We start from the raw sequence: 20,228 nt of genomic DNA, 5'->3' as shown, positions 1-20,228 counted from the left end.
GCCTATAGTAAACAGTAACAGTGCCTGCTTTTAAGTTTTTAATCTTAAGCATCTCTGGTCTTAAAATGACCTGTTTACTAAGGCATTGTGTATTTTTCTTTATCACTGTCCCAATAACTAACCCAAATAACAAGTAAAATAAATACAAAAGTACAAAAATTAGAACATTTCGTTATATTTTTTATATAGGAATAAAGCCTCATTTTAATAGATCCATCTCAATATCAAGAACTGACACAGTTTAGTATGCTGGATTTTTTATTTTATTTTTTTTTATTTGAAGCTGAAGCTACACAGGACAGAGTAACCAACACCATGATAACATTACTCGAGTTTTCAAATGAGGAAAAACTGGTTAATAACTATTTAGAATTACATTTATAAGCTTTCAAACTAAATGGCAATTTCAGAAAGACTACTAAAAAATCTGAAAAGATGAAAACACATTGTCTTGCATAAAGCATTAGTGCAATTGTCCTACGTCATGATTAAATGCATTGTGAGACGTTTAAGGTTTACAACCTGAAAGTTAAGAGAAACTAACAGCTGTTATCTAACTCTGCAAATCAATTCAGTGTGAACGTTTTCTATTCAGTGGAGCCATGACGTTTCTTCTGTTTTGGTTATTTGATTGGTTTAACAATGCTGTTTGACAGCAATGTTGGAGAATCCATGAACCTGAGTGAGCTGAGGAGAGTCCAGTGAGACCAGAAGTTTCTGTGGACCGTGACACGTGGGAATAAACTTCTCTGTCAGGCACACTGTGGCATTCCCTGCAATGTCACTGTGAAAGAAAGAAAGATGATTTTATAATACTATGTATATTGTAAATAGTTTTTTTATTTTAATAAATAATTAGACTAAATGTTTAGCAACAGATATAGAGTTTGCCATTATTTTCAGCAATCATAATTTATATAATTAATTAAAAATTAAATTGAATGATGCAAAAATTATTCATTATTTTATTGAGCTATAAATTAATTTTACCCATAGTTGACAACTCTTGCATGCTGCTGTCCAAGTCCCACAAAGCGGAATACAGAGTTCTTCAGGACACGAGGCAGTGGATTCTGGAAAGTGATTTTGACTGGCACTTCTTGACCCAAGACCGCATCACTTACAGGCTGAGAAGAAGCACATACAAGACACAATTTAGCACTAAATAAGTCCAACCAATCAAAAGATTAAACAGTTAAACTCTAACTTTAAACTCACAGCGACAACAAGATCTGGTGTGCGCAGTCTGAAGTTGTACTGGGTGGCCAGAACCTGCTTCGTCTGAGCCACGTGTCCAAAGAGGTTGAGCATCAGTGAGGTGTGATCCACCAGGTGTTCCTTATACTCGTCATAACTCAGGGTCCATTCCAGAGCTCTGCCTATTATAGCAAAAATGACAAATACTGAATGAATACTCATGCTTTCATTACAAGTCTCTTTACCCATAAGCTGCATAATGCCAACTGGGTGGTATCATGTATTGCAACTCTTTATCACTTCTCACATTCAGCTTTATCTTTGAACTCTTTATGATTTCTTACATTCAGAGGGCTTGAGCTCGATGCATGTCTGGTCTCTCTTCAGGAAGGTCTTCCTGACTCCGGTGTAGTACGTGGCTGCAGCCTGGCTGTAGAGGGTGACGCTACGAGGTGAGCTGCATTTGTTTTTAAGATTGATGTAAAGCAAGGCATCCTTGCCCACACATAGTCCATCCTCTTTTAGGCTGACTTCACAGACAACATCCTCAGGACAGGGCAGTGGGTATGTGCATCTTCTCAAGCCATGACGAAGAGCTGTTTCCAAAGCAGTGCTCTTCTCAGAAGAACCTGATCAATAAAAGACAAAGTAAAATGCACATATGATTGAATCCCAGGAGAGATACCAAACTTCATCATTTCTAGAAGCCATGGTTCAAAGTATTAAGGGGCTAAAGCAGATGTTTTAAGTGAAATGCTTGTGGGTTTTACCATATGGGTGTTTGTAGAAATTTGTGATGTCTACACGTTGATCTGAGCCGACAGCTTTGGTACTGATGCAGTGACCTACTACATCCTTCTCAATATGAACAACACCAAAGGTCCCGTCACATCTCCGCTGCCAGTAAACCTTATCATTGTTCACCTAGAGACACGACAGGAATCAGAAGTCATATGTCATTATAATCGCTGTATGTAAACTGTATGCAATGGTAAATTAAAGGAAATAACGCACTTCTGCGAAAAGGAAGGGCACATCATGCTTCAGGAAGACCTGCCCGCTGCGGATCGCAGCAACAGAGGTGGGACCGCAGCGGAAGAAGCCCTGGCTGGTCAGTTGAGGAGTGGAATCAACCACCTGCCAACCTCCAAAACCAGATGGCAGGTCTGGCCGAGTCATCCAGGCCTCATTCCACACATGGTAGTTCCTACATGGAAGAGAAGAAGAAAGATCTAGAAACACTTCATGGACATTCAGAGGAACTCTTGGTGACATTATAAATGGTAATGATACTTACCAGATTGGATCACGGTTCATGTGATCGATCAGCTGAAATTTCTCATCCAAGTAGACATCAGTTGACAAATGAACATCAGTGTCATGAGCAGAACAGAAGTTTGAAACTGGACGAGCAGGAACACCCAAACACCTCAACACTACGAGAAAGAGAAGAACAACAAAATAATTACATCTGTAATCACTTTCTCAAAACTTCTTCTTGTCCAGTCTGCAGGAACTCTTACGTGTGTTGGTGACTCCAGCAAAGGCCAAGCTCTGTCCATACTTGACTGGCGTTCCTCCACATTTGTAGAACTGTTTCAGGATGGCACTGCTGCTGCACCAGGATGTAGGAGCAGTTCCATCTCCATAGCAGTGTGACCAGTTACCCACCAGCACACCACTGCCTTTGCTGGCAATAACCTGTTAAGGAAATACAACTGAAAATATTATAGAAATACTGAATTAAATAAAAGAACAAATCTGACTATTGTGTCAGGCTTTCCAAATGAAATCAGGTGTTGATAAGAAGGAAATGAAGACTCACCATGTTAGAAACCACTCTGGAAATGTTAATGGGGCTTCCCCACCCTGAGCAAGGTGTACAGCTCTTCTCCAACACATACATACACGCAGACAAGATTCCCTTCTCAAACTAAGAATCACAGATCACAGAGGAAGAAAATTAGATATTGTGGAGCAACCCCTTCATGCTATATTGTGCACTTTTATATCTCAAGTATGGGAAGGTCAGGAAAAAACTAGAAACCATAGTGGTGCCTTAGTCTCTAACATATCATGAACATTAAGATATGTTTGAACTTTTGTAATATATTAATGAAATCTTGGCTCTTACTTGACCAAAGTTCCATGTTTTGCAGCCAATCTGCTGCTTAGTTCCGTAGTAGATTCTGCCCATGTCATTCAGCACATACTCAGCTCTCTCCGCCTCATCACTCAGGTACACACAGTCATCTGATGAAGAGAACAATGGACTTTAATCGGAAAAGCATTTGTTTTCTTTCCTCACTCTATTACATTTTCATATTTAGGTTTCAGTTGTAATATTAAAGTATAATCAAACACGTACCTTTACACCAGGGGTTGAACAGCATGTAAATGTCATTTTCAGGAACATAAGGTAAAGTGAATCTTCCTCCTGGACAGTGTGTAACGACACTGAGCTGGTATCGTCCAACACAAGCAGTCGGAACAGAGTTCACACACAGTTTGATTCGGTTTTGGGCTCGTTCCACAATCTTTGCCCCCCAGCAGTCTTTCTTGAACTCTTCCACAATTGGAACGATCACATAAGTGCCGTCCCGGATGGATGGGATATGACCTGTTAAACATACAAAACAACAAGAGATTCCAGTGATGGTAGAAATGCTGGTTCAGCTCCTCACATGTTCCTCCTCTACATATGTAGATACAGTATATTCTCTGTTGTCTTGGATCTTTTAGAAACTAACCTAGTTTGAGCTCCAGGTGAAGCTTGTCACAACTGGGATTGAAAGGACGGCACAGATCAACCCACATGTTGAAACTCTGTCCTCTGCGGATGATGAGATGGTCATCAAGGAAACAATGTGTGTGATGCTCCTGACGATTCAGTCCGGTCCTGCACTTGAGAAGGTCGACTTTACTCACCCGGAGGACAGCATCTGAGAAAACATAAAAGCAGAACACAGGTAATTGGTTTTCAAGCAATTAATTCATTAATTTATAATGAGTAAGAATAACCCATTTCCCATCATACACTGCAGGACAAAGATAAAGAAAATGTGAAGACTCTTACTCTCTGCTCCACAGACTTGCGTGCTTGTACAGTCATCCACATAATTCTTGACGACGACTTCCTTTGTGTCATAATCATGGCATTGAGTAACAAAACCATAAGGATTAGAGTATGAAGTACCCCAAGGATAATCATATGAAGTAGCGCAAGGAGTAGCATATGGAGTAGTGCATGGGTTAACACAAGGGTTAACATATGGGTAGGCATAAGGGGTAGTGCAAGGGTCAGTGCAAGGGTTAACATATGGGTAATGATAAGGGATAGTGCATGGGTTAACGCGAGGGTTGGTGTGAACCGGTGTGTAGTATGCTGGTTTCCTCCAGTTGTACTCCTGCAGTTTAATGGCTGGGAAACGGCCAACGCTGCAGAGGTTTTTGTATGGGTTGTATACAAAAGGCATGCTGGGCAAAAAAGAAAGAAATGAGAGTCATGAGTGTGGTCTGTAATTGGTCAGTAGATAGTTAATTCATAAATTAAGTCTCTTTGTTCTTAGAAATCAGATCTCCAGTTTCTTTTTAAGCTGCAATTACTAGACAGCAAAAACATATCCTTACATGAAACATTGGGCTGTTCCCAAAATTTTTTTATCTATATAAAGTTCATACCAGTATAATAGTTTTTAACGAACTCTCGATCCACAAAACAACCTATGAATTCTAGATGTCAGCTTTCTAATAGAAATGAATAATTTAATAAAGTTTCAAACAATGTCTGAGATGATTACTTACGTGGATGTTGTCCTTGTCTGTTCAAGAGAAACTGAACTGGAAACTGCTGCAGAAAGTGAACAGTAAGTCCTGCTTTAACCAGCTTGTGGCTCGTTCTGTAGTTTGTCTCTACAGCAGACGGGATATTTATACTACATCTCCATCTCCACCCCATCCACAGCTCATAGCTGAAGTGTGAATAGTTGTCCTCTTAAGAAAGCCATTAAAGGATTTTGAGTCATATTCATTTAATTGTTTCTTTTAGAGGATTAATGGGACAAATTAACATCTTAGTTCTTTGTTCTAAACATTCATTTTAGACTAACATCTATACCAGAGAATAGAACTCATTAAAATCAGCGTGACACTGCCTATGCTGGATACACCAATATATTGACAACAGAAATAAAACGTATATATTATATATAAACTTTATTTTAAACTTATATTAATGTGTATGTTGAATTGTACTTATTGCAGTATACATTAACATTCTCTCAGACACCTAGATATCAGAAACATTCTATAAGCAACGTGTCTATATTTTTCATAATGACCCTGTTTGTTAATCTTTTTATATTAAGAAAGCAGCACAATGATTTGTGCATTTGTTGCAAAGGAGAAAAAAATATTTGTACATACATTTGAAGAAATTAAGCTCTCTTCAACAAAGAGATTAGAGAAGATTTTAAGGCCAAATTTGCTCTGATACATACAGTAATAGTGCATTATTAAATTTAATTAAATTGCAGTATTGATATGAGTCCATAACTGTTAATTCTACATTTATTCTCATGATTGTCAGAACAAGGATGACTCTTTGATATATGACTGTTAGTCAGTTATTAAATACAATGACTCGTAAAATTGGAAAGAAGAGAAAATGAGTATGAGAATTCTCACGCAAGATAATTTATATAAAAAAATGACATGTTTATTTTCATGTTTTATTCTTTAATTACATTTTTCCATTTCCCTGACAGAATATAAAATGCTGCTTCAGGCCCTGTGAATAAAACAGCGTCCCCATGCAGTGATGTTGGAAGATGTGTCTATCTGACAAGAGCAAGTGGAAGTAAGGAATCTGATTTCATAACTTCAAATCAGTATGCACCTTTGGATTTATCAACTGTTATAAAATGCATTTTCAAGTATGTCATGATTTTTTTTTCAGGGACAATATAATTGTTCACTATCCCCAAACTGAACCTTATCCTCCACCCAGAGGGTGTATGAGAAAATAAGTAAAAAAAAAAAGCCTTTAATATGACCAATTAAATTAAAATGACCCAAATACATCCATAAATCAACTGTTCAGCACATTATTAAAAGTGTGTCTAGTAATTCTGTTTAAACTTGACAGAAAACAATGAAAAGGACCATATTCATTTATTCACTATTAATTCAGTTCATCTGACCATCTATCCATCCACCCATCATTCTTTTAACCATCCATCATTCTGTCCTTTCATTCATCCATCCATATTTCATTCCATCTATCCTTTAATCCAAATCGAAATCAATCCATCAGAATGGATTTACTTAAAATGATGTTGTGTTTATCACACCATAATAATTTAGTTTAGTCAGTGAAATCAGTGCAATTTGTGATGGTGTGACACAGTTGATGTTGGATGGAAACCAAAATTTTGTAGATGCAAAACTCTCAAGAAGTGCTCAATGAGCTTTCAGCACTGGACTTTTGAAAAACAGGGATGCTCTGATACCGCTCTTTACTGTAAATGTATAATCTCCAAAATAATATGTATTATGTATTACAGACCAGCGAGTGTGATTTCACCAAGTACAACATGTTCCTTGGACAACATTTCAATCAACCAATCAGAATTGAGATGCACACTGATTTTAGGAAAACATTATGGGTAGGGTTAGGTTTAGGGGTAGGGATTGGGTTTAATCTTTATTTCTGGACAATAATGTTGATCCAGGATCATCAAATGGTGTTGATCCAGGAATATGTATTACCTGGCAAAATTACAATGACCTTTACAGACCACTATTATAATGCTCTAGTCAGTCTTACCCATAATTAATCTGACATGCTGCAGACCAAGTCCATCAATACAGAAATATCCAAGACAGTAGGAACCACACATGAACTGTTGATGGTCACTGGATTTGTCTTGGAAAAGAAAAAAAAAATGTTTGGAAAGGTTGGGGCATTTTCTCCTCTCTATTTCACTTAGCTACATCACAGAAGCTATCAGACTTTTCACGTCGTGATCTATTGTCATTCTTTAACACTTCTCAGAGACTGAAATCACTGTTGTGGGGAGTTAACTAATTTTGTGTAATAATATGGCATAAATACCTGCTTTTACATTTTTAAAAGACGCACAAAAGCAAAAAATAAAAATAAATACATAGTTTCTTTATTTGGCTGATACATTTCAGCTGATTTGTCACATGAACTGTAATTCAGTCCTAGTCCTATTAAGTACTATTTGTTGTAAACATTAAATTTTACACGGATGCAATAAATCACTCAAGTCTTTGCGTTTTAACATTTCAAAATTCCCACCAAAAAAATTACATTTATACTAAGACATCTTAACTGACATGTTAGTCATCTTGCCTGCCTTCGAGACTTCTTAACTGACATCTTAACCAACATCTTAACTGCCTTCAAAAATTGGCCAGATGAAGGCATCTCAGGAGACAGGAATTGTAGCTTACACTGAATTCAGATGTGCCTTAATGCCTTCCTACCTTTGAATTTGTCCTCCGAAGGCAGCATTTTCAGTTTTCGGATGCAGTCTTTAATGTCTCGGTTAACTAATGACCCGATATAGTCCGGCTATATTTCATCATTCCATATATATATATTTGACATGTTCAATACGTAGCCTGTGGGTGATTCTATAATTGGAGATATATTTGACAAAAGTTCGTTTAAGTAATTCAACTCAGATTGTGAAGCTTGTGTATTAAATAAATTAATTGCACACAGACGGAAGTATAAGTCTTTGGTTCTTTTAATTGTAATGATTTTGGCTCACAGTTAACAAAAACCCACCAATTCACTATCTCAACCAATTACATGTAGAATACTTCATAAGACCAAAAAAAATAAAAATAAAATACAAAGTGAATTTTTGGCTTTCTGGAAAGTATGTCCATTTACTTTACATGTACTCATTACTTGGTAGAGGCTCCTTTTGCTTCAATTACTGCCTCAATTCAGCGTGGCATGGAGGGGATCAGTTTGTGGCACTGCTGAGGTGGTATGGAAACCCAGGGTTTCTTTGACAGTTGCCTTCAGCTTATCTGCATTGTTTGGTCTCTTTTATCTCAATTTCCTCTTGAAAATACTCCATTGATTCTCTCTGGGGTTCAGATCTGGTGAGTTTGCTGGCCAGTCAAACACACCAACACCATGGTCATTTAACCAACTTTTGGTGATTTTGGCAGTGTGGGCAGGTGCCAAATCCTGCTGGAAAATGAAATCAGCATCTTCAAAAAGCTGGTCAGCAGAAGCAAGCATGAATTGCTCCAACATTTTTTGGTAAATGGGTGCAGTGACTTTAGTTAAAAAAAAAAACCCACAATGGACCAAACACCAGCAGATGACATTGCACCCAAAATCATCACAGACTGTGGAAACTTACACTGGACTTCAAGCAACTTAGGCTATGAATTTCTCCACCCTTTCTCCGGACTCTAGGATCTTGGTTTCTAAATGAAATACAAAACTTGCTCTCATCTGAAGAAAGGACTTTGGACCACTGGGCAACAGTCCAGCGCTTTCTTCTACTTAGCATAGGTAAGACGCCTCTGGCTTTGTCTGTGGTTCAGCAAAATCCATGACACCTCTGTGTGTGGCGGCTCTTGATGCCTTGACCCCAGCCTCAGTCCTTTCTTTGTGAAGTTGACTCAGATTCTTGAATCGATTTTTGCTTGACAGTCCTCATAAGGCTGCAGTTCTCTCTGTTGGTTGTGCATCTTTTCCTTCCACACGTTTTCCTTCCACTCATCTTTCTGTTAAAGCTGCGGTAGGTAACTTTTGACGCTCTAGCGGTTAATAAACAGAACTGCTTGCGTCTTGCGGAAGAACATTGTAGCCGGAACTACTTCTCTCTGTTTATGTCTATGAAGAATCACAAAGGTACTGGGTTACTCCGCCGCAGTACCCCCGAAGCAATCTAAAATAGTCAGAATATATACACTTATTATAGGTGCACCCTAGAGATTCAGGACAAGCTAAAAACACGGTTTGGAAAATGGATTCATGGGGTGCTCGCTTATTATATAAATTTTTCTACATTTTGAACACAAACAAAGTTACGGACCGCAGCTCTGATTGGTTGTTTCTTACCGGGAGCGGATGACTTTCTGCAAATGACAATAGGAGCACTGGGAGGAGCCAGAGGAGCTAGATTTTTTTCACAGATTATCTGTCTCATATTCTACTGTCAGGACATAATGACAGGTTTAACAAATATGTAAAAAATATATTTTTATAAAAGTTACCTACTGCATACAGCACTCTGTGAAAAGCCAGCTTCTTTCTCAATGAATGTTTGTGGCTTACCCTCCTTGTGAAGGGTGTCAATAATTGTCTTATGGAAAACTGTCAGATCAGCAGTCTTATTCATGATTGTGTAGCCTAGTGAACCAAACTGAGAGACCATTTTGAAGGCTCATGAAACCTATGCAGGTGTTTTGAGTTGATTAGGTGATTGAAATGTCACCATATTCTAATTTGTTGAAATATTGAATTGGTGGGTTTTTGTTAAATGTGAACCAAAATCATCACAATTAAAAGAACCAAAGACTTAAACTACTTCAGTATGTGTGCACTGAATTTATTTAATACATTTGAGTTGAATTACTGAAATAAATGAACTTTTCCATGACATTCTAAGTTATTGCGACCCACCTGTAATAAATCATGGGATCCTGATAATATGTCATGGCCACGTGATATTGATTTGAGGGAATGTCATATTAACTCTTGGGAATTTGATATTATGTTGTGGCCACAAGATCATTTTGTTAAGGAAGGACAACCTTATGTTGTGGCTGCAACTACTTATGTTGAGGGAATGACATATTTTTCTAGTGGCCATTAGTTTAATGCATAAACAAACCTGCATGACCATAGAAACCCGGGATTATCAAAATAGATCTATTTTATTAAGATTAAACATTAAATTTAATATTTGTAAATTATTTTTATTATTACATTAACTTATTAGGGCTATATTTTTATATTTATTGTTTTATATGCTTATATTTCCCTTTTCAATTAATGTATCACTTTACCTAGTTAACATTTTGTATATATGTTAGTATTTGCTAGCCTACCATATATTTTGTAAATAAATTCCTGACAATTATGCCAGTGAAGTTTTGACTTTATGATTATATTTATGCCCTAAGTGATGATAAATGAGCGTGTTTTGTTTTCATTTACAAATGAAACTATGTGAATGATTAATTTCTCAATGAAATACTATAGCATTTATAATTATGGTCCATTAATTAGCCGAAATAAAATGAAAATGTATGTTAAATTTAAAATGCAATCTAGCAAAAATTCTAGTCAGCATAATCAAAGCTTTATTGGCATGCCGAACATTTACAGTAGGCTATTATTTACAAAAGTATTCATAATGTTAGGTAAAGAGACTGCAATGAAGGGGGGAAATTAATTAAAACAAATAAAAAAATATAACCAATAATAATAGGCTAATAATAATAATTAAAATATTATGGGGAAAATACTATTTACTGAGTTAGTTCATTTTAATGACGCATTTGTAAATGAAGATCAGCGCAGACAAAGGCTGCAGACAGCACATCTTGTTTATCTTTATTTTATAAATGCACAAAGTTTTGTTGTTATTATATCTGTACACAAAAAAAGGTAGACCCCTCACAGATTCCATTGATGTATTGCTCTTATCTGTACGATCAAAACTGAAAGTGTAATTTAAGTTCTTTTCGGGGTTATCAGGAGAAAATGACTCATAACGTATACGCGTTAATCAACTCCAGAGGGTTAATGAACTGACAAGACTGTAGGATGGATAAAAAGGTTTTGTTGTAGGCCTATTTTATATTATGCACTTTATGTAACATTTATTCATGATAAATTTGAATGCTGATAATTGCATTTAGTCTGATAGCCAAGGACTATGGTTAATATAATAATTTAATAATGTCATAATTTCTATAATAAATAATATAATACTTTCTAACTTCAAAATAAAATATCTATGAATCCATCTCAGATAATTCTGGGTTGCTATGATAATGCAGTTTTGTGTAAATTTAATTCCTGGCCACGTGAAAAATATGTAGTTCCCTCAACATAAGAAGACATAATATCACGTTCCCACAAGTTAATATGACGTTCCCTCAAATTAATATATCGTGGTCATGACATATCAGGATCCCCTGAGTTATAATGTTGTGGCTAAAACAAAACTAAGTGAAGTGACCATGTCTCCTTAGGGGCACCATAGAAGGGAGATGCAGGGAACAGGGATTGTAATTTTGCAGTAACTGATGTTGTAGCTGGTCGAACAAATGTTTGTGCTTTTTTCTACATAGATCTATTAAAATACTGATGTCCTGGTTTATTCTGGGACGAATTTACGTTTTATTAAAAGTTGGGAGGACATGTCCCCCATGTATTCTGTGCTCATGCATCCATATAACCCTCACCCCAAATCCAGTATTTAAGTTTTTTAATTGTATTTATTTTTTACTATATTTCGCCTTTAATAAACAGTAACAGTGCCTGCTTAGTTTTTAATATTAAGCATCTCTGGTCTAAAAATGACCCGTTTACTAAGGCATTGTGTATTTTTCTTTATCACTGTCCCAGTAACTAACCCGTTAAAAGTAAGTAAAATAAGTACAAAAAATGCAATACAAAAATTTGAAAAATTTCATTATATTTGTTTAACTTATTTTTTTGTTAATGAAAGCAGCAACTGGGACACTGATAGAGATTGCGATCGACAGGTTGGGGATCACTGGTCTATATTAATATTCTGAGGTTTTAGAAACAAGCAGTCTGCAAAAGTTTGGATAAATACTAGAAAAGGTGGTATCCTCACAATTCTATTCCTTTTTAGAGAAAAATGGTATATGTGAGGATGTCCAGTCAGGATTTAGACTGTTTCATAGTACTGAGACTGCTCTCCTTAGAGTTACAAATGATCTGCTCTTATCATCTGATCGTGGGTGTATCTCTCTATTAGTTTTATTGGATCTTAGTGCTGCGTTTGACACAATTGACCACAACATTCTTTTGCATAGACTTGAACACTTTGTTGGCATCAGTGGAAGTGCATTAGCATGGTTTAAATCATACTTATATGACCGCCATCAGTTCATTGCAGTGAATGAAGATGTATCATATCGATCACAAGTGCAGTATGGAGTACCTCAAGGCTCAGTACTAGGGCCGCTACTATTCACGCTTTATATGTTACCCTTGGGAGATATCATCAGGAAACATGGTGTTAGCTTTCACTGTTATGTTGATGATACTCAGCTCTATATTTCTTCACCCGGTGAAACACACCAATTTGAAAAACTAATGGAATGCATAGTCGATATAAAAAACTGGATGACGAGTAACTTCTTACTGCTTAATTCTGAAAAAACAGAGGTGTTAATTATAGGACCTAAAAACTCTGCTTGTAATAAACTAGAACACTGTCTAAGACTTGATGGTTGCTCTGTCAATTCTTCGTCATCAGTTAGGAATCTATGTGTTCTATTTGATCGCAATCTTTCCTTAAAAAGCCACATTTCTAGCATTTGTAAAACTGCATTTTTCCATCTCAAAAATATATCTAAATTATGGCCTATGCTCTCAATGTCAAATGCAGAAATGTTAATCCATGTATTTATGACCTCAAGGTTAGATTATTGTAATGCTTTATTGGGTGGTTGTTCTGCACGCTTAGTAAACAAACTACAGATAGTCCAAAATGCAGCAGCAAGAGTTCTTACTAGAACCAGGAAGTATGTCCATATTAGCCCGGTCCTGTCAACGCTGCACTGGCTCCCTATCAAACATTGTATAGATTTTAAAATATTGCTTATTACTTATAAAGCCCTGAATCGTTTAGCATCTTCGTATTTGAATGAGCTCCTTTTACATTATAATCCTCTACGTCAGATCCGTTAAAGGATTTTTAGGCTGCATTAATTAGGTAAACCGGAACCGGAAACACTTCCGATAACACCCTATGTACTTGCTACATCATTGGAAGAATGGCATCTACGCTAATATTTGTCTGTTTCTCTCTTGTTCCGAGGTCACCGTGGCCACCAGATCCAGTCTGTATCCAGATCAGAGGGTCACCCGGATCGTATCCAGACATGATGGTGGATCAGCACCTAGAAAGGACCTTAACTGCCCTGAAAGACAGCGGAGACCAGGACAACTAGTGCCCCAGATACAGATCCCCTGTAAAGACCTTGTCTCAGAGGACCACCAGGACAAGACCACAGGAAACCAATGATTCTTCTGCACAATTCTGACTTTGCTGCAGCCTGGAATTGAACTACTGGTTTCGTCTGGTCAGAGGAGAACTGGCCCCCCAACTGAGCCTGGTTTCTCCCAAGGTTTTTTCCTCCATTCTGTCACCGATGGAGTTGCGGTTCCTTGCCGCTGTCGCCTCTGGCTTGCTTAGTTGGGGTCACTTCATCTACAGCGATATCATTGACTTGCAAATAAATGCACAGACACTATTTAACTGAACAGAGATGACATCACTGAATTCAATGATGAACTGCCTTTAACTATCATTTTGCATTATTGACACACTGTTTTCCTAATGAATGTTGTTCAGTTGCTTTGACGCAATGTATTTTGTTTAAAGCGCTATATAAATAAAGGTGACTTTGACTTTGACTTTAAATGAGTATATAAAATTCTCTGTTACGGAAAGTATATAAGACAAAAATGTATTACTACTTTTAAATGACAAGAGGAATAAAGCCTCATTTTAATAGATCCATCTCAATATCACAAACTGACACAGTTTAGTATGCTGGACTTTTTATTTTATTTTTTTTATTTGAAGCTGAAGCTACACAGGACAGATTGACCAACACCATGATAACATTACTCGAGTTTTCAAATGAGGAAAAACTTAATAACTATTTAGAATTACATTTATAAGCTTTCAAACTAAATGGCAATTTCAGAAAGACTACTAAAAAATCTGAAAAGATGAAAAAACAATATTGTCTTGCATAAAGCAGTAGTCCAATTGTCCTACATCATGATTAAATTAATTGTGAGAAGTTTAAGGTTTACAACCTGAAAGTTAAGAGAAACTAACAGCTGTTATCTAACTCTGCAAATCAATTCAGTGTGAACGTTTTCTATTCAGTGGAGCCATGACGTTTCTTCTGTTTTGGTTGTTTGATTGGTTTAACAATGCTGTTTGACAGCAATGTTGGAGAATCCATGAACCTGAGTGAGCTGAGGAGAGTCCAGTGAGACCAGAAGTTTCTGTGGACCGTGACACGTGGGAATAAACTTCTCTGTCAGGCACACTGTGGCATTCCCTGCAATGTCACTGTGAAAGAAAGAAATAAAGAAAGAAAGATGTTTTTATAATACTATGTATATTGTAAATAGTTTTTTTTATTTTTATAAATAATTAGACTAAATGTTTAGCAACAGATATAGAGTTTGCCATTATTTTCAGCAATCATAATTTATATAATTAATTAAAAATTAAATCGAATGATGCAAAAATTATTCGTTATTTTATTGAGCTATAAATTAATTTTACCCATAGTTGACAACTCTTGCATGCTGCTGTCCAAGTCCCACAAAGCGGAATACAGAGTTCTTCAGGACACGAGGCAGTGGATTCTGGAAAGTGATTTTGACTGGCACTTCTTGACCCAAGACCGCATCACTTACAGGCTGAGAAGAACCACATACAAGACACAATTTAGCACTAAATAATTCCAACCAATCAAAAGATTCAACAGTTAGACTCTAACTTTAAACTCACAGCGACAACAAGATCTGGTGTGCGCAGTCTGAAGTTGTACTGGGTGGCCAGAACCTGCTTCGTCTGAGCCACGTGTCCAAAGAGGTTGAGCATCAGTGAGGTGTGATCCACCAGGTGTTCCTTATACTCGTCATAACTCAGGGTCCATTCCAGAGCTCTGCCTATTATAGCAAAAATGACAAATACTGAATGAATACTCATGCTTTCATTACAAGTCTCTTTACCCATAAGCTGCATAATGCCAACTGGGTGGTATCATGTATTGCAACTCTTTATCACTTCTCACATTCAGCTTTATCTTTGAACTCTTTATGATTTCTTACATTCAGAGGGCTTGAGCTCGATGCATGTCTGGTCTCTCTTCAGGAAGGTCTTCCTGACTCCGGTGTAGTACGTGGCTGCAGCCTGGCTGTAGAGGGTGACGCTACGAGGTGAGCTGCATTTGTTTTTAAGATTGATGTAAAGCAAGGCATCCTTGCCCACACATAGTCCATCCTCTTTCAGGCTGACTTCACAGACAACATCCTCAGGACAGGGCAGTGGGTATGTGCATCTTCTCAAGCCATGACGAAGAGCTGTTTCCAAAGCAGTGCTCTTCTCAGAAGAACCTGATCAATAAAAGACAAAGTAAAATGCACATATGGTTGAATCCCAGGAGAGATACCAAACTTCATCATTTCTAGAAGCCATGGTTCAAAGTATTAAGGGGCTGAAGCAGATGTTTTAAGTGAAATGCTTGTGGGTTTTACCATATGGGTGTTTGTAGAAATTTGTGATGTCTACACGTTGATCTGAGCCGACAGCTTTGGTACTGATGCAGTGACCTACTACATCCTTCTCAATATGAACAACACCAAAGGTCCCGTCACATCTCCGCTGCCAGTAAACCTTATCATTGTTCACCTAGAGACACAACAGGAATCAGAAGTTATAATCGCTGTCTGTAAATTATATGCAATGGTAAATTAAAGGAAATAACGCACTTCTGCGAAAAGGAAGGGCACATCATGCTTCAGGAAGACCTGCCCGCTGCGGATCGCAGCAACAGAGGTGGGACCGCAGCGGAAGAAGCCCTGGCCGGTCAGTTGAGGAGTGGAATCAACCACCTGCCAACCTCCAAAACCAGATGGCAGGTCTGGCCGAGTCATCCAGGCCTCATTCCACACATGGTAGTTCCTACATGGAAGAGAAGAAGAAAGATCTAGAAACACTTCATGGACATTCAGAGGAACTCTTGGTGACATTATAAATGGTAATGATACTTACCAGATTGGATCACGGTTCATGTGATCGATCAGCTGAAATTTCTCATCCAAGTAGACATCAGTTGACAAATGAACATCAGTGTCATGAGCAGAACAGAAGTTTGAAACTGGACGAGCAGGAACACCCAAACACCTCAACACTACGAGAAAGAGAAGAACAACAAAATAATTACATCTGTAATCACTTTCTCAAAACTTCTTCTTGTCCAGTCTGCAGGAACTCTTACGTGTGTTGGTGACTCCAGCAAAGGCCAAGCTCTGTCCATACTTGACTGGCGTTCCTCCACATTTGTAGAACTGTTTCAGGATGGCACTGCTGCTGCACCAGGATGTAGGAGCAGTTCCATCTCCATAGCAGTGTGACCAGTTACCCACCAGCACACCACTGCCTTTGCTGGCAATAACCTGTTAAGGAGAGATTATTTAAACTAATTCATTTTGAATGCAGTGAACTTTGTGAAGAAATACCACATTCAGAAGAGAACAAATCTGACAATTTTGAAGGATTTCCAAATGAAATCAGGGTGTTGATAAGAAGGAAATGAAGACTCACCATGTTAGAAACCACTCTGGAAATGTTAATGGGGCTTCCCCACCCTGAGCAAGGTGTACAGCTCTTCTCCAACACATACATACACGCAGACAAGATTCCCTTCTCAAACTAAGAAACACAGATCACAGAGGAAGAAAATTAGATATTGTGAAACAACCCCTTCATGCTATATTGTGCACTTTTATATCTCAAGTATGGGAAGGTTAGGAAAAACTAGAAACCATAGTGGTGCCTTAGTCTTTAACATATCATGAACATTAAGATATCTTTGAACTTTTGTAATATATTAATGAAATGTTGGCTCTTACTTGACCAAAGTTCCATGTTTTGCAGCCAATCTGCTGCTTAGTTCCGTAGTAGATTCTGCCCATGTCATTCAGCACATACTCAGCTCTCTCCGCCTCATCACTCAGGTACACACAGTCATCTGATGAAGAGAACAATGGACTTTAATCGGAAAAGCATTTGTTTTCTTTCCTCATTTTATTACATTTTCATATTTAGGTTTCAGTTGTAATATTAAAGTATAATCAAACACGTACCTTTACACCAGGGGTTGAACAGCATGTAAATGTCATTTTCAGGAACATAAGGTAAAGTGAATCTTCCTCCTGGACAGTGTGTCACGACACTGAGCTGGTATCGTCCAACACAAGCAGTCGGAACAGAGTGCACACACAGTTTGATTCGGTTTTGGGCTCGTTCCACAATCTTTGCCCCCCAGCAGTCTTTCTTGAATTCTTCCACAATTGGAACGATCACATAAGTGCCGTCCCGGATGGATGGGATATGACCTGTTAAACATACAAAACAACAAGAGATTCCAGTGATGGTAGAAATGCTGGTTCAGCTCCTCACATGTTCCTCCTCTACATATGTAGATACAGTATATTCTCTGTTGTCTTGGATCATTTAGAAACTAACCTAGTTTGAGCTCCAGGTGAAGCTTGTCACAACTGGGATTGAAAGGACGGCACAGATCCACCCACATGTTGAAACTCTGTCCTCTGCGGACGATGAGATGGTCATCAAGGAAACAATGTGTGTGATGCTCCTGACGATTCAGTCCGGTCCTGCACTTGAGAAGGTCGACTTTACTCACCCGGAGGACAGCATCTGAGAAAACATAAAAGCAGAACACAGGTAACTGGTTATCAAACAAATAATTCATTGAGTTATTATGAGTAAGAATAACACATTTCCCATCATACACTGCAGGACAAAGATAAAGAAAATGTGAAGACTCTTACTCTCTGCTCCACAGACTTGCGTGCTTGTACAGTCATCCACATAATTCTTGACGACGACTTCCTTTGTGTCATAATCATGGCATTGAGCAACAAAACCGTAAGGATTAGCGTATGAAGTACCCCAAGGATAATCATATGAAGTACCGCAAGGATAATCATATGAAGTAGCGCAAGGAGTAGCATATGGAGTAGTGCATGGGTTAACACAAGGGTTAACATATGGGTAGGCATAAGGGGTAGTGCAAGGGTTAACATATGGGTAATGATAAGGGATAGTGCATGGGTTAACGCGAGGGTTGGTGTGAACCGGTGTGTAGTATGCTGGTTTCCTCCAGTTGTACTCCTGCAGTTTAATGGCTGGGAAACGGCCAACGCTGCAGAGGTTTTTGTATGGGTTGTATACAAAAGGCATGCTGGGCAAAAAAGAAAGAAATGAGAGTCATGAGTGTGATCTGTAATTGGTCAGTAGATGGTTAATAATTCATAAATTAAGTCTCTTTGTTCTTAGAAATCAGATCTTCAGTTTCTTTTTAGGCTGCAATTACTAGACAGCAAAAACATATCCTTACATGAAACATTGGGCTGTTCCCAAAATTTTTTTAACTATATAAAGTTCATACCAGTACAAGAGTTTTTAACGAACTCTCGATCCACAAAACAGCCTATGAATTCTAGATGTCAGCTTTCTAATAGAAATGAATAATTTAATAAAGTTTCAAACAATGTCTGAGATGATTACTTACATGGATGTTGTCCTTGTCTGTTCAAGAGAAACTGAACTGGAAACTGCTGCAGAAAGTGAACAGTAAGTCCTGCTTTAACCAGCTTGTGGCTCGTTCTGTAGTTTGTCTCTACAGCAGACGGGATATTTATACTACATCTCCATCTCCACCCCATCCACAGCTCATAGCTGAAGTGTGAATAGTTGTCCTCTTAAGAAAGCCATTAAAGGATTTTGAGTCATATTCATTTAATTGTTTCTTTTAGAGAATTAATGGGACAAGTTAACATCTTAGTTGAGTTGTTATGAACTTTCATTTTAGACTAACATCTATTCCAGAGAATTGAACTTATTAAAATCAGCGTTACACTGCCTATGCTGGATGCACCATGATATTGACAACAGAAATAAAACTTGTGTATATGAATATATAAGTTTTATTTCTGTTGTCAATATATTGGTGTATCCAGCATAGGCAGTGTAAAAAAAAAAAAAAAAAAAAAAAAAAAAATCCTTAATGTGTATGTTGAATTGTTGCTGTATACATTAACATTCTCTCAGAGATTGAGAAATCAGTAACATTCTATAAGCTAAGTATGTCTATATATTTCTTAATGACCCTGTTTGTTAATCTTTTTATATTAAGAGATGAGTGAGCAGCACAATGATTTATTTATTTCATGCAAAGCAGAAAAAATATATATATTTTTACATATATTTGAATGAATTAATCTCTGTTCAACATAGATAATAGATTTTAAGGGAAAATTTGCTCTTATACATACAGTAATAATGCATTATTAAATTAAATTAAATTGCAGTATTGATAGGAGTCCATTACTGTTAATTCTACATTTATTCTCATGATTGTCAGAACAAGGGTGACTCTTTGATATATGACTGTTAGTCAGTTATTAAATACAATGACTCGTAAAATTGGAAAGCAGAGAAAATGAGTATGAAAATTCTCAGTGTTTATCTGCTGTGTTTGGTGTGTGTATTTTTTTAAAACCTTCTCTTTGCCATAAGTTCTGTCTAGAGCAGTGGTTTTCAACCTATGGGCCTATGGGCGATGGTATTGCATGTAGACCGCCAATTATTATTAAAATAAATAATAATATTGTTAATATTTGTAAAAATGTCTAAGTGATAACATAATAACATAATTTCATATATATAATTAAATAAAAAAATATATATATTAAACTGTATCTATGCTTCCACTATTCGAGCTTGCTGATTCGAGCTTGCTGATTAGCTGCATTTCATTCTGAGGAATTAAATTAACAATTGATCTGACTGTGAGAAGTTGCAAAAAAAAATTGGTTTTTGCTATGAATTGAATCACACCACAACATGTCAACTTATCTGGTTGTTTTATTGCACTTAATTCTGAGGAATATAATGACATATTTATCTCACTTTGAGAAGTTAGAT

General features: G+C 37.2%; 1 protein-coding gene across 3 annotated transcripts; it reads right to left on the bottom strand.

The window, feature by feature from the left end:
* Positions 1-598: 598 nt before the first annotated feature.
* On the bottom strand, positions 599-18,906 carry LOC127944741 (protein-glutamine gamma-glutamyltransferase K-like). Of its 3 annotated transcripts, XM_052540946.1 has the most exons (15): positions 18,814-18,906; positions 18,200-18,483; positions 4,274-4,378; positions 3,948-4,139; positions 3,566-3,817; positions 3,332-3,450; positions 3,023-3,130; positions 2,721-2,898; positions 2,495-2,633; positions 2,212-2,404; positions 1,968-2,121; positions 1,542-1,826; positions 1,219-1,379; positions 991-1,127; positions 599-784 (listed from the first exon to the last, which is right to left on the bottom strand). In XM_052540946.1, exons 2-15 carry the CDS (start codon positions 18,480-18,482, stop codon positions 637-639), a joined length of 2,454 nt encoding a protein of 817 aa, XP_052396906.1. In that variant the 5' UTR covers position 18,483; positions 18,814-18,906; the 3' UTR covers positions 599-636. The 3 variants fall into 3 exon arrangements, with proteins under 3 accessions (XP_052396906.1, XP_052396905.1, XP_052396903.1); XM_052540945.1 differs by lacking the exon at positions 4,274-4,378 and having other exon boundaries at positions 18,071-18,483; XM_052540943.1 differs by lacking the exons at positions 599-784; positions 991-1,127; positions 1,219-1,379; ... (8 more) ...; positions 3,948-4,139; positions 4,274-4,378 and adding exons at positions 14,343-14,555; positions 14,775-14,911; positions 15,003-15,163; ... (7 more) ...; positions 17,363-17,614; positions 17,745-17,936 and having other exon boundaries at positions 18,071-18,483; positions 18,814-18,901.
* Between the last annotated feature and the right edge of the window lie 1,322 nt (positions 18,907-20,228).

The sequence above is a fragment of the Carassius gibelio genome, chromosome A23 (genome assembly GCF_023724105.1).
Source record: "Carassius gibelio isolate Cgi1373 ecotype wild population from Czech Republic chromosome A23, carGib1.2-hapl.c, whole genome shotgun sequence".
NCBI classification, from domain to species: domain Eukaryota; kingdom Metazoa; phylum Chordata; class Actinopteri; order Cypriniformes; family Cyprinidae; genus Carassius; species Carassius gibelio.
Note: the sequence above shows the minus strand (reverse complement) of the source record. Positions and strands in the feature narration are given on the sequence as shown.

What these genes read in the sequence shown, in the direction of transcription:
- LOC127944741 (XM_052540945.1), bottom strand. Translation starts at nt 18,482, where the DNA reads ATGCCTTTTGTATACAACCCATACAAAAACCTCTGCAGCGTTGGCCGT. An exon ending in AAACATGGAACTTTGGTCAA is followed by an intron (nt 3,131 to 3,331) that starts GTAAGAGCCAAG and finishes TGTGATTCTTAG; the next exon opens with TTTGAGAAGGGAATCTTGTC. An exon ending in CCAGAGTGGTTTCTAACATG is followed by an intron (nt 2,899 to 3,022) that starts GTGAGTCTTCAT and finishes TTTCCTTAACAG; the next exon opens with GTTATTGCCAGCAAAGGCAG.